Genomic DNA, 14887 nt, shown 5'->3' on the forward strand with positions numbered 1-14887 from the left:
CATAGCTCATATAACTATTATTGATCAATTTAATGGTAAATGTAACAAGCAGTAAATTCATACTAAGTAGCTTTACCAATCGGTTTGCATGCGAATTGAGAAGTATAATAAAAAGTATGCTAATCGTGTCAATAAATATTGCAATCTATTTTCTTATCATGAAGGTGATCTTATGTGGATTCATTTGAGGCAAAAGAGGTTTCACAACATATGATTTAGCTCCAACCAAGAGTTGATTATCCTTTTGGTGTTTTGAAGAAAATCAATGACAATGATTACAGGATCGAGTTGCTGGGTCCTTATAAAGTTTAATCTACGTTTAATGTTGCAAAAATGTCACCTTTCATTGGAGATTTTGATGATGAAGTAGACTCAAGCACGAGTTTTCAAGAAGGAGAGGACGATGCAATTGGTACAAGTGTTAATGAATGACTTTATAATGGTTGCACTACTAAGAATGGATGTGTGATTACATCAGCAACAAATTTGTCGAAGTGATTTGGCATCTCAGAATACAATGAAATTCGTACACAACATGTAAAATGGGTCGATTAACAAAACTCATAGCTTCATTAAGGTGTGGGGTTTTTGTCGGCCATTTAGGGTCGTTTAGGGCCTTAAAACTCTATTATTCTTTTTTTTTCCCGAAAACTTTATTTTTTTAAAGTTGATTTAATTAATTGATTAGTAATTTTCTCCTAACTAATTCTCACATCTTAAGCTTAATTAAAGAATTTTATCTTTTCTCCTTATATGTATTTCGTTTCTTTTGTTTTGGGGATAATTTTTCGATTATCAATTAAGAATCCATTTGAATTGAGATCTTGTTAAAGGGCATGAAAGGTAACATAAACTTGAAATGCTTTGTAATCTTGGCCATTATTTGTTGCACTGATTTTTTTAATTACAACTACAATGCATCTCTCTGATTTTGAGTACTTTGTACGAAAAATAAAAATGGGCACTTAAATATAAATTTTTCTATATATAGGCAAAACTCGTTAATATTACAATATGTCGAAAAATGTTAAAATAATCAAAACAAAATAACGATAATATGATATATAACTTACATAGTTACATAGACTCCAAGACTCTACATTCTTAGAAGAATAGTTGGTCACCAACTCTTGATAATCAATATTCTATAATATATCATTCTCAATGACTATTATGAATCATAAGCATTGTTTTGATCAAATAAGTAATTTCCATAGAATTGTAAAGGAAGTACAACAACTAAAAGGAACTATAAATTAGGGGAATTAGTCAAATCATTCAAAACATAAATCAAATTTCGCAATGCACTAATATGAAGTCATAAATTCAGTTATTTAGAATATGTATATTATAATGTGTGTTATGTTTGTTAATCAACGACAACCATCAAAATATAAAAACCAGAGGTAATCAGATTTAGATGTGAGGAAAAATGGAATACTTATTTAATTATAGTCGACAATCAAAAGGAAAGTGGAAGTGTAATCAGAAATAAGAGAGAGGCAGGCATAGTTCCAGGAATCAAAAAACTAAGAACAAGAAACGTTGTTTGAGCTTTGCAATTGTCTTAAATTTGGAGTTTTAGAATTGACACAAAACGTGAGCTCTTCTTGCCGCAAAATTACATTAGCCCGTTATTAGCCCAAATGGAAATTTTAATTTTAAGCCAAACTTTTAAAACGCGAGTTATTGTAATTTTTAGTTTTTGGGTGAGCTTTTGGAATTTGAACAAAACATGAGTTCTTGTCTTTGGAGTTTGGATTACCGGATTGCCTTACAGTAGACCCTCAAAGATACCGGTGACTGCAAATACATATACATATACATTCTATTCTACTTCTAAACTAGACTCCCCACACAAAAACTTGAATCCACAATCATAGCCATTAATTATCCACACATTCCGTCCACCAAGACTTGAATCCACAATCATAGCCATTAACTGCCCATTGATGATCAGAGTTCCCGTAGTTTGACTATGTATTTTTCTTCAGTTTTAAAATCCTCCGGCTATTCTATTGAAATATAGTTGAAAACTTGAAATAAATTATTAGCTTTTATTTACCAAAAAAGAAGGTAGCACGCATCAGAGTCGGGTGATAGAAATTTGAAGATTAATGTCCATAAACAACTATAAATTTAGCATTCTTGCGTTCCAAATTATAACAAATACAACACAAATTTAGAATGCCTCAATCAGAAACCTCTTTAACATTTGTAGTCCGGAGACATGTACCGGAACTGATTGCTCCGGCAGTATCCACTCCTCGAGAACTGAAGCCTCTCTCAGACATTGATGATAAGGAAGGGATGCGTCATCAAGTATCGTCGATTCACATGTATGAAAGGGATCCGAAAATGGGACATATAAATCCGGCGACTATTATCAGGGATGCGTTGACGAAGGTGCTTGTGTTCTATTACCCATTTGCTGGCCGCCTAAAAGAAGGTCCGACAAGGAAGCTAATGGTAGACTGCACCGGTGAAGGTGTGTTGTTTATTGAGGCGGAGGCAGATGTTACTTTGAAGCAGTTTGGGGAGGCTCTTCATCCGCCATTCCCTTGTTTAGAAGAGCTCCTTTATGATGTTCCTGGCTCTAGTGGCATCATTGACTCGCCATTGCTACTGATTCAGGTGAAGCTTTAAACATATTGCTTGGTTTTTAGTTTCTGTATGAAAAGAAGAAAGTGAAAACAAATAATAATAATAATAATAATAATAATAATAATAATAATAATAATAATAATAATAATAATAATAAATGACTCTTATAGGAAAAGTCCATATTGAACCACGTCTATTATATAAATATTTATAAACAGTTTAAATATTTATAAATGAGTTATACATTTTTTTTATTAATTTGTTTAATCTATATATCTTTTATGATAAATATAGATGACATTGCAGGATGAGTTGGGTTTTCGGGTTTGACCTTTTTCACTAAAGGGGTTAATAATTTAAAACCCATATCTTTACTCGGGTTGAAATTTCTTAACTCGTTCGAACCTAATAAATAACTTGTAGATATAAAGTCGACATGTTTTATTTTAAAATATAAATATAAAAAAATGCTTACTCAATAACTTGATTATAAACTCAAATAATTGTGCAAAGTAATTAACAATTAATTGATCAAAATACATTTAAAATGTCTAACTTGTTAGCAAATCGATGATAATTTGGGGGTCATGACAATTAAATTCATATAGGAGAATTCAACAACAATTCAAATTTTCTAGTTAAACATGTTAAAAAATTCACCCGTTTTATTAAAAAGAAACCTAAACTGTTAATTATGAGTTGAGATTGGGATGGATGGATGAGCAGGATCATCTTTTGCTTACAAGAAATTGAACCTATAGCCAAGACAAATTGATATACTCAACAATGACAAGTCCTCTTCTAGATTTCCTCTTTCATATATATTGTGATGAAGATAAAATGTTGATTAGTTGAGGTTTCAAATTCCATGTTGGGACAATGATGTATTTACGAAGCTGGGGAGGGAGTAGGGGGCTGCCGGGCTATAATGTTGATAAGATAAGCCCAGCGCCTGCTTAGCCCACATCTATTAATTGATAGTGATTTGAGCCCCTCCTATTATTTTAAAAAAAAATAGAAAAAAAAAAAGTCAATTATTGTTATATACATATAAATACATTGAGTCACTTAGCCTCCACCCTATTTATTTTCTTGTAATCGGCTGTTAATCAATATTCAGTCAATTTGAGTGTAGCAAGAATACCCCATTTGTTTTTAATTTTTTTTTATTAATTGATGATAAGAGATGCGCAACTACTTTTATTCGTACTAGGTGTGAGACTCATGTATTATATGAGTTTATTTAAAAAAAATTAAATATGAAATTTTAACGATTTGAGAAATTTGAATTTATAAGAAAAATGAGAAAAAATTTTAATTATCAAAATTAATGAGATTATAATACATTGAATACATTACATATATAAATTAAATCATTTCTAATAAATACCTTACATATATATTACCTTACATATTAAATGTGAAATTTTAATTTAATAAAATGAAAATTACAATAAAATGACAAGTAGAAAATAGAAAATTCAAGAATTCTAGAAATTGTCATGTGTCCAAATGAAGGAGAAAATGACACGTGACAAAAAAAACCTTCATTTATTAAAGGAGGATGTTACTTTTATTCGTATATTTAGTCAACTAGTTGTTAGACCCGTATAATATACAGGTTGATTAAAACAAAATGTTAAATAAATACGATTACATGGGAACTTTATTTGAATTTGAAATCTAAAATAAGTGATAATTATGAGAAAAAAAACATGTGAAAAATAAATAAATTAAAATTATGTGTTTAGCTGTAAGACTCGTATACTAAACATGTTAATTATAATAATGTGTTAAATATAAAGGTTTAAACTGTAAATTTATTGAAATTGAAATTTCAAATTTGAAATTTGAAATTAATAGTCATTATGATAAGTTTAATTTATGGAAACTAAATTAATAATATATTGAAAATAAAAAATTGAAGTAATTAACAACTGGAAAATATATATATTTCAAATTATGACAAAATGACATGTGGCCAATTGAATGAAAAAATGACATGTGACAAAATCATTCTTATTTATTATGATAGATTACCAAATTGTTTTCGACAAGACTTTTCCATCAAAGAGAATTCAATTTCTCTCATTAAAAAGGTAAATTTTAATTTTTATTTCATACTTTATTTACTGTTATTTATAATTAGTAATTTAATTATGGTATTATAATTTAGTTTATTTTAATTATAAATTCATAGGATAAATTATGAGTAAAAAAATCATCAATTTGTGAGACACAATTACATTAGATTAGTGATAATACTAAAAAAAGATGTTTATAATACACACCACAACCCGATAAAAACAATGACATTGAAATGTCCAATAATATTGAGCATGAAAACAATGATATGTCTAATTTACGAGACATAATTAGATTACTTGTGATCCAGTATTATATTACCATGTGAGATTATCAACCCTATTTGTTCTTAAATTCTAGTTGTTTACGGATAGATTAGTATAGTAATTTTTTATATTTTAAAGGTATTGAATATATTTTTAATAATTACTTTTGCACCCTCTACGTCTAAGAGGATTATATAATAAGGGCTAGTTTTAAAATGAGATTTTGTAATAAAAATTATTTAAGTTTGGCAAAATTTATCAGTTTTACTTCTACGATGATTTAATGTTTTTTTATGTTTAAAACCAAAAGGCTATCTTTGACTTCAAAACTAAATGTTTGCTAATTACATGAAGGTTTGACCTATGCAAGACTAATTATGTTATTTTTTTGTTTTGTTTTGTTGGTGTTTTGATTGAAAAAAAAAAATCTATTTCAGATTTTGTTTTTACAGATGAAATGGTTATTTTATAGATTTTTATATCTAACATAGTAAAAATCAGAAAGTTTGGTTCCGTTTTTTGTTATTTTTCCATTTTTTTAATGTTTTTTGATAAATTTTTTCTTTAAGTTTCAGTTATGTAAGAAAATTATGTATGTTATACTTCCAATATCGATGTACTATGTTTCTTAAGAAAGTTATAAAAAGTTATATTTGCATTATTATTATTTTAGAAACATCATAACATTTATAAATTTCAATCAAACTTCTATAGATTTCGCTAAACATATTTGAACCCGCGTAAACGACGTGGGAGGATTTTTACTAGATTATATAAATTCAAAAAATCCAAATATCTAGAGCTTTGTGTTTTGAATATATTAATAGTTTAATAGGCCCGTGTCTGCTACGAACGAAGTATTATATTATTTCCCCGTCCCAAATTAATAGTCCATGTTTTCTTTTTGTTTTGCCCCAAAATAATTATCAGCTTCTAAAAATAAATATCATTTTTATAAAAATACAATTCATTATTAGTTAAACAAGAATGGAAGTAATGCAACTACCATAGAATTAAATGCAACAAAATGATATATAATTGTCATTTCATTTAATAAAGTTACTGGTGATTAATATTTTCTTAATCTATATATTTTTTGTCTGTGGACAATAATTTTGGGACTGAGGGAGTAATAGTTTTATTGATCATATATAATAGTAATAAATAATTATATTTATCTAATAGATTTTAAGAGTTAAAAATAATTAAAGACGAAATCCATCTTATCTATACTTTAGGAAAATAAATACTTTATCCGTCTCAAAATTATAGTTCATATTTCTTTTTTGGTTTGTCCCAAAATAATAATACATTTCTAAAAACAAATAACATTTTTACCAAAATATCTCTCATTATCACTTAACCAACTAAGCATTTAATAGAACATTAAATGCAAAGTAAGAACAAAACTATCATTTTATTTTATAAACTTAGTGGTAATGAATGTTTTCTTAATGTGTGTTTTTTTGTCTGTGGACAATAATTTTGGGACATAGAGAGTATAGTGTAATGTTGTAAATAAAATCCATATACAATGTAGAAAATGATTTAATAATATTTTGTACATATATAATATATTACGTCATTGTTCTATAAGATTTTTTCGAGTTTAGTTCTCCAGTAAATTTATCATCTAAAAAAACTTACAACCAAATGGTAACTCTAACCATATTTCCCACTTTTTGTTAACTTTTTTCACTAAATATAAGTTATCATTAGACCAGACGGAGCCGGTGCGGGAAGGAGAGGCGGGACATTTCCCGCTCCGATGAACACCGCATCGGGGGTGCAGGAAGCGCTACGCGGGGAAGAGGTGGGGGTGGAGGGGAGGGAGGGTTTGTCGTATTCTCTTTCCGATGGGGATTTGATAAAAAAAAAATTTAAAACAACCGTTAAAAGACAGTAAAATTTGATTTTTTTTTTCTTTTTTTATTTCCAACGGCTATATGATTTAAAATGTAATTTTTTTACCCTCTACAACCTCTATAAATACTCGTACTCATTTACCTTCAATCAAACCCCAACCTCTATTTTCTTACCCCAACCTCCGAAAGAAGGAAAAAAAAAAAACTCATGTTTCGAGTTTAAGCACCCCTACTCGAAACATTTTTGCTATCGATTCATCATCATAAGGAGTTTATCGTCCCCAACTAGATGCTCTCATTGAATCTTCACTACAATTTCAATACCAAAATGTTAGACAATATTACCCGGTCCAAGTTCCAAATGTTACTTCGCAAATGTTTTCAAACTTTGTTGTTTTTTCCCAATCAACATGCCAAATCAACCTCAAACCCAAACTCATAGCCAAACCCAAAAACAATTCCAACTTGTCGATGAGTTAGATGACTCGGAAAAAGAAGAGACGGTTCCCGAAACTCAACCCACACCACCCCCACAACGATGCAAAGGAAAACAACAAGTGCGCGAGGGTATCGCACAACCGGGAAGACAAAAGTCGATATCATGCTTTCCACAAGAAGAGCTAGTTTTGGTCAAAGCTTGGGTTGACATTTCTGAGGATTCGAAGACGGAAAATGCACAACTGGTAAGGAGCTAGGAAAAGATCGCGACTACCATACGAAACACCAAATGAATTCGAAGTTTTGAGAAATAGAAAGGGGGGTTCAAAAATAAACGGGTTGTACAACAACCTAAAAACCTAACAAAAAAGCGGCCAAGGCGACGAAGAAATGATTCAAGAAGCTTTGCAATTTTACCTTGAGGAAGTCGGAAAATCATTCAAGTGGCACGATTGTTGGAAATTATTGGTTAAAAGTCGTAGGTGGAAAAAATATGAGCAAGATTTTATTTTTGGAGTACAACAATCAAAGCGAACGAAAACAGACTCTAGTGGTTACACAACTTCCTCCGATGTTCGGGTCGGTCTAGATTTAAATCAGGAGGACGAACTCAAGCTAGAAGAAATTTTCCGACCGATGTGTAGGGACAAAGCAAAGAGGAAGGGAAAAGGGACTTCTTCGGGTGCATCGGATTTCAACATGGACCTTGACGAAATGCAGAAAATAACAGTGTCGTTTGATCTATATAATCTTAATTTCGCTGAACGTTTGACGTTCGACAAAGAAAAAAGAAGAAACAAAGAAGAAGGAGCGCGGGGAGAGACAAGAAATTGAGGATATGAAGTTATTGATGGAAAACACCGACAATCTCTCAGGACCGGCTCTTAGCTCGTGATGAAGAAGAGAAAAAAAATTATGAAAAAATATGTTTCATAGGTTGTTGTTTGTTTGATTGATTTTTTGTTTGTGTTTTTTTTAATATTCTACTTTTTTTTAAATCTTAGGTTTATTGTAATTTTTATTTTAATTATTGAAATGCATTTTCTTTTTTAATTAAATTTTTTGTTTATTATTAATTTAAAAATTATAAATCATAAAAATGAATTAATTTTATTTAAAAAAGTAAAAAAAAAAATAATAATAATAAATAGTAAGGGAAGCTTATCACCCATTCTTTGGGTTTTTGTGAGGGAAAGGAAAGTGAGAGAAATGGTGTGTGACCCACAAAAAATAAGAGGAGTTTCTCACTCATACCCTTCGGTCTTAATAAAACTTTTTGTATGTTTTATTTTTTTTATTATTAAAACATTGACAATAAATTTGGTCATTCTTTATAAACATATTGATTATAATCCAGAATTTTAAAACATATCATTTTTGTTATTCACTGAATTCTCATCATTAATATTTTGTTCTCGGTGTGAGACTCATGTATTACATGGGTTTTTTTATAAAAAAAAAAAACTAAATACAAAATTTTAAACATTTGACAAGTTGAATTTATAAGAAAAGTGAGAAAAGATTGAAATATAAAAATTAAAGTGTTTTTTTCTTTTAAATTTAAACAAATAATTTAGATAAATAAATAAAGAAAATTAATGAATCTTTAATCTAGTAATTTGAAATTAAAAAGAAAGTTCATTAATGAAAGTGATATGCATTTATTATTGCATTTAAATACTATCTTGAATTTAATAAAATAAAAAGACCATAAAATGACATGTGGAATAAAATTAATTTAAAATAACCACAAAATTACATGTGACAAAATAAATAAGAATGTGACATGTAGCAAAAAGATCTTTATTTATTAGGAAGTAATCAATAAGTTTTGGGGACTGTTATGCGTACCCGTGATTTTATATGCGTACGCCCTTAATCTTTACTTTATTGGTGCACATTGATCCATTATTTATTTTTTTGCAGCTTTTTTTATTAATTTAACCAATAAATAAAAATTGTTAGTTTTAATTTGTAGCGCTATTTCCAAGAACCAAAAAGTTGGCCAATAATAATAATAACTAGAAAAGGATCCCCATGCTACGCATGGGTCAAGAGTTTTCCTAAAGATGCTTTGAAAATGATGGTAGCAGTTGGTGCAATTATGACCAAAATTACAATTTTGCCCTTTTGTCCCTTTTGTTGAATTGTGGGTACTGGAAAAGAAGATTTCTGCAGCTATGAATAATGCTCCGCCAATAAGTCCATGGGATCACCCAACTATGGGGTTTCTTGGTGTATCCAAAGTTTTAAAGAGCTAATATTTTTTATAGAGTTGGTGAACCCACCCAAACTTATCTTGCTGAAGAAATTGAGAAGGCTTAACTATCCAGTTTCTTTCAATAGCTAAATCTTTCAAATCATGCAATTTTGTTTCATCACCATCGTTTCTACAACTACCAACAACCTGGAGTTTAAGTCTAGGAGTGTCCACATTCAGTTTCTTGATGAAAAATGCAAAGGTCTGAAGCTGAACAACATGCCCCTGACATAAAGTTTTTATTTTAACAAAAAACCAAATATGAGGTATCAAAGATCTTGCAAGTTTTTAATGATTTTAACGCCTTTAATAAAAAAAACCAGACCTTGGGCCAAAAAAAATCCAACATTTAAAGATCAAAGTAATTGCTAACCTTACCGTCACAGAATGAAAAAGGTATCAGGCTTTGAAATTTTGTGATAATCCTTTCCCAAGCTGCAAAAAATTAAGAAAAAGTTAGTAAAATATATGATTTTGATTATTTAGTTACTTTTTTTTAAAGAAAGCTAGTTAGTTACTTTTTTGTATTTAAATTATTTTGAATGTACCTTAGTAGCTCGTGTTCTTGCTCTGGCCCAACATATAGAGTTGGGTATGTTTAGGGTGAAAATGCTATTTTTTTAAATATCAATAAAGAGTATGATTTCACCATAATATATCTAATAGAAGGTAAAACTATTTTTTACAAAATGAGATTGAATATTAGATCAAAAGCTATTTCTTTAAATATCAATCAACTTGTGAAATATAAGAAATAAATTGTTAGTCACCCCAATCAGGGGCTTCCTTCCGATTGTAGGAAAAATGTTGCCAGTAATCTTTTTCCCCTACAGACGTGTTTCCAAATATAAATTAAAAAGGACATTAATTGGAGAGTTTTTAGCAGTCAAACGATAAGTGAGATCCCGTAATATGGGATCGACCTATAACCAACGAAATATACCTGCAATATCAACACATATAGTTAGAGAGAGAATTCAACACACATATCTGGAAATAGATCATTTATAGCTCATGAATTGTGTTTCACCAGATAATGTAAATAACTCATCCTCAAAAGCTATTGATATAGATTGGGTTAAAATTATATAGATCTTTTTTATATCTGAATTATAATATATGATGGTGCTAATTGCTAAACTTGAGAATAACATGCTCTCATTTGCATTTACATCAACCAAGCATGTCTTGTTATTGAAATTTCTGTCATATGCTTTACATAATTACATAACAGTTGATTCAAATTTAAAAGTTAAAGTTGAAACATAAAATTTTCCAAAATATTAGATGTTTTACATGACTAACCATAAGATGTATTAAGTTAAACTCACCTTCTTCAACTGCATTCAAGTCCGTCTCTTGCAATGTCTTGAAATTCGAATAGCTTCAAGTTATCCATATCTTCGTCTGTGGTGATGCGGGAGCACATCACATATCTTCCACAAAATCTGAATTAAACTCACATTTCAGTCAAGGGTCTGAAATTGGTAATTCGATTTTCAGTGATAGCAAAAAAGATGATAAAAATGTCAACCAAATGCTGAATAATCATTTTTTAAAGAATTAAGAAATGAGATACATCGAGATTCCAATTCAACACTCCGAGAGCTGGAAAATGATGTATCAATTCCTAAATAGAAGTTAGGGTAAATGGCACAAAAAACACTATTTTTACACAGAAATTCAATTTTGACACCGTGTTATTTTTTGTGTCAATTTTGACATTGTGTTTCCAAATTCGTTACAATTCTGACCACTTGACCGGTTAACCAGGTTACATGCTGACGTGGCATGATGACGTGTCAGTTTTGATGACGTGGCATACTGACATGATATGCTGACATGTCAAAATTGGTTTTTTTTCCACAAAAAACACTAAGTTTTCACTTTTTTCGAATTTGACACTAAGTTAATTTTTTATTTCAATTTTGACACTATGTTTTTTTTGTTCCAATCGAACATCATTTATCAAATTTTGTTCAATTTTGTCTATTTTCCATTTGAAACCGTATAAATATATTTTTTTATTACATTTTAAACCATATAAACATATTTTTTTCGTTTAAAAACCACATTTTTATTTAAATACAAGGTGTTTTTTTTCTTACATTCAAAGCATTGGTTATATCATGAGAATCAAACTAACCATAAGCTTCTAATAAGATGTAAAAATTTGATGGGTTGCAAACTTGATATCCAAATTTTGATCAACTACACGCCTATAAACCTTCAAACACATTTTAAAGTTGCATATTAATATAAAATACAATTTTTATATAATTAATACATATTTATACATAAAAATATGGTTTGAGTGTAAAAAAATGTATTTATACAAAACTATGGTTTTTAAATGAAAAAAACATATTTATACGGTTTAAATGTATTAAAAAAATATTTATACAGTTTCAAATAGAAAATTGTCAACATTGAACAAAATTGGAAAAAATGATGTTCGATTTGGAACAAAAAAACATAGTGTAAAAGTTGAAAGAAAAAATTAAACGTAGTGTCAAAATCGAAAAAAAATGAAAACTTAGTGTTTTTTGTGAGAAAAAAAATTTCAATTTTGACACGTCAGCATATCATGTCAACATGTCACGTCATCAAAACTGACACGTCATCATGCCATGTCAGCATGCAACCTGGTTAACTGGTCAAGTGGTCAGAATTGTAACAAATTGGAAAACACAGTGTCAAAATCGAATTTTTGTGTAAAAAGAGTGTTTTTTGTATCATTTACCCTAGAAGTTACTGAAAAATAAAAAATAAATATGTGTAAAGATTACCAATTAAGCACAATCAATCTTCGATTAGTTGTTTTTACGCATCTGAAGGTAAGAATTGAAATTGGAAGAGGTTACCCTTAAACAAGGTTTATTGGAGATAATCAAATGATGTGAACATTAGGTACAAATGCAACAAAATAATTTTGAAGGGGCCACAAGACTTAAATTTTTTTAATTGGGATGAAATCTGCATATTTAACCAAACCACATGCTTGATTTTTCTAATTTACTTTATTTATATTGAATCACATGATATTTTACTTTTGTTTATTAAGAAAAATGCTAATTAACAAGGTGATAGAGAGAGAAAAGTTATATCATTCTAAATTTCCACCTTTAACATGAAAAGGGAGATCTCATTTGATAGAGCCATCGTATATTGTTTCCTTTAATTAACTTTTCTAATGTTACCATGAAAAAGGTAAATCATTATTCGGTAATTACTGATATCTATCAATCTATGTGTAACTAACTTTTATTGATAGGTAACACGTCTATTATGTGGAGGTTTTATCATTGCTTCACGATTCAACCACACCATGTGCGATGGAGAAGGATTCCTGCAGTTCTTCACAGCATTGGGTGAAATGGCACAGGGTGAATCTATCCCGTCAACGTTTCCTGTGTGGCAAAGGGAGTTACTTTCTGCAAGGAATCCACCACGAGTCACATTTACTCATCATGAATACGAAAAACCAAAAAAAACCAAGGGCAACGTCTTGACCATGCATGACATGGATACAAAATCATTTTTCTTCGGGTCTACCGAGTTGTCATCCATTCGTGGGTTTGTTCCAGAAAACCTAAAAAACATCTCAACCTTTGAGATGATAGCAGCTACTATTTGGCGTTGTCGTACTATCGCTTTACAGCCTGATCCTGAAGCGGAGATGCGTTTCATGTTCCCTGTTAATGCACGAACCAAGTTCAACCCTGCTCTTCCTGTTGGATATTATGGGAATTGCTTCGTCCTAGCATGTGCAATTTCAACAGCCAAAGATCTTTCCCATAAGCCCTTATGCTATGCATTAGAGCTTGTGATGAAGGCCAAAGCTCTTGTTTCTGAAGAATATGTGAGATCAATGATCGACCTAATGGATTTGAGAGGACGACCTATGGTTAATCTTGATCATGCCTACATGATGTCTGGCGTAAGTAAGTCTAAATTCGACGATATAGATTTTGGGTGGGGGAAAGCATCCTATAGAGGGATTGCCAAAGAAGGACTTGATTTCTTACCAGGGGTCTTTAATTACTATATACCTTTCAAAAACAACAAAGATGAATCTGAAATTATGGTTCCTATAAGCTTACCAAGCGCAGCAATGGATATATTTGTTAAAGATCTTAATGACATTTTGATGTCGAATAATGATAAGAAAACTCTTAAAAAACACAAGTTACTCGTTCCTGCTGGTTGCTCTTCTAAACTTTAACATCCATGCTTTGATTACTCGAGTGACTTCGAAAATTATGTATAATTCATGTAGTTGTGTGACCATATATCTTGCTATTGTATCGTCTTTTGTATTATAAATTAAACAATAATGTTTTTCCTTGAATAACCTGTTTTTTCTAAATAATGGCATATGCACGTTACCAAGTTCATGAACTATAATCAGTAAGCTTAAGGCCATATGATTGCACCACTTTTTATTTAGAAATTTTGATTTGGTTCAGTAAACAGCAAGTACTAAATTAGACAAAATTACATAAATAATCCATCTAGTTTACTAAAAGTTACAAAGTTATTATCTTGCTATTTTTTTTTTTTTTTGACAAACATGATATATATGGTTTTTAAAACTTACATGGTTGGTTGGACATAATAAAATGACTTTTTTGTCCTTTTCAATTTTTTTATATTCCTTTTAACTAATTTTAAACAAAAAAAGGTTGACCCACCAACCCCTCCCTATATAATATTAGGGATGTTAACGAGACCAAAGGGGGCTGAAATAACTGCCTCTACACTTGCCGCAGAATTCATCCTTTCCCCCTGACCTCGATCTCGACCCCCAAATTCCCCCATTTCCCAGCTTCGGAATTTGAAGACCGCCCCCGATCCCGCCCTGTTTCCTCGTTTCCCTGAATCCAGTGTTAACCCTGTTTGACTCGAAATTCCCCGTTTAACCTTATTTACAATATGTTTTAGCTTGTTTATTTCTTTTAGCTTTACATATTATACTAATTGTTCAAACACAAAGCATAAATTGTTTATTTCGCTACTACTCTATGTTTAATATTTATTTTTATAAATAAAATAGTTAAATATAGGATAATTATTTCGGGGCCTCGAGGGGTATACGGAATGGAACTTCCTGCACTCGCCCCCAACTCCGAAAACTAAACAAGAAAAAACCTGCTCTGATCCCACCTCCGAAATCTATGAAGTTGACTTGGGGTCCCATAGGATTTTTAACATCACTACTCCCTATACCAAAACCCTAGCCATCATTTTCTTTCTTTCTATCTCTCTTTAGTACTCACCATATTGACAGAGAAAAGATGATGGGTAGAACTAGAGAGCTCAAGTTTAACACCTCCATGGGTTTGATCGCATTTCCTGGGTTGGATTCT

At 30.3% G+C, this 14887-nt stretch overlaps 1 protein-coding gene across 1 annotated transcript; it reads left to right on the forward strand.

Annotated features, from left to right (window-relative positions):
- Positions 1-2060: 2060 nt before the first annotated feature.
- On the forward strand, positions 2061-13857 carry LOC111914938 (benzyl alcohol O-benzoyltransferase). The gene is made up of 2 exons (XM_042901383.2): positions 2061-2634; positions 12793-13857. Exons 1-2 carry the CDS (start codon positions 2188-2190, stop codon positions 13741-13743), a joined length of 1398 nt encoding a protein of 465 aa, XP_042757317.1. The 5' UTR covers positions 2061-2187; the 3' UTR covers positions 13744-13857.
- Positions 13858-14887: the final 1030 nt, after the last annotated feature.

Source organism: Lactuca sativa, chromosome 1, assembly GCF_002870075.4.
Source record: "Lactuca sativa cultivar Salinas chromosome 1, Lsat_Salinas_v11, whole genome shotgun sequence".
Taxonomy (NCBI): Eukaryota; Viridiplantae; Streptophyta; class Magnoliopsida; order Asterales; family Asteraceae; genus Lactuca; species Lactuca sativa.

Coding starts and splice junctions, on each gene's coding strand:
- LOC111914938 (XM_042901383.2), top strand. CDS start 2,188: ATGCCTCAATCAGAAACCTCTTTAACATTTGTAGTCCGGAGACATGTA. Junction 2,635..12,792: donor CGCCATTGCTACTGATTCAG/GTGAAGCTTTAA, acceptor TTTTATTGATAG/GTAACACGTCTATTATGTGG.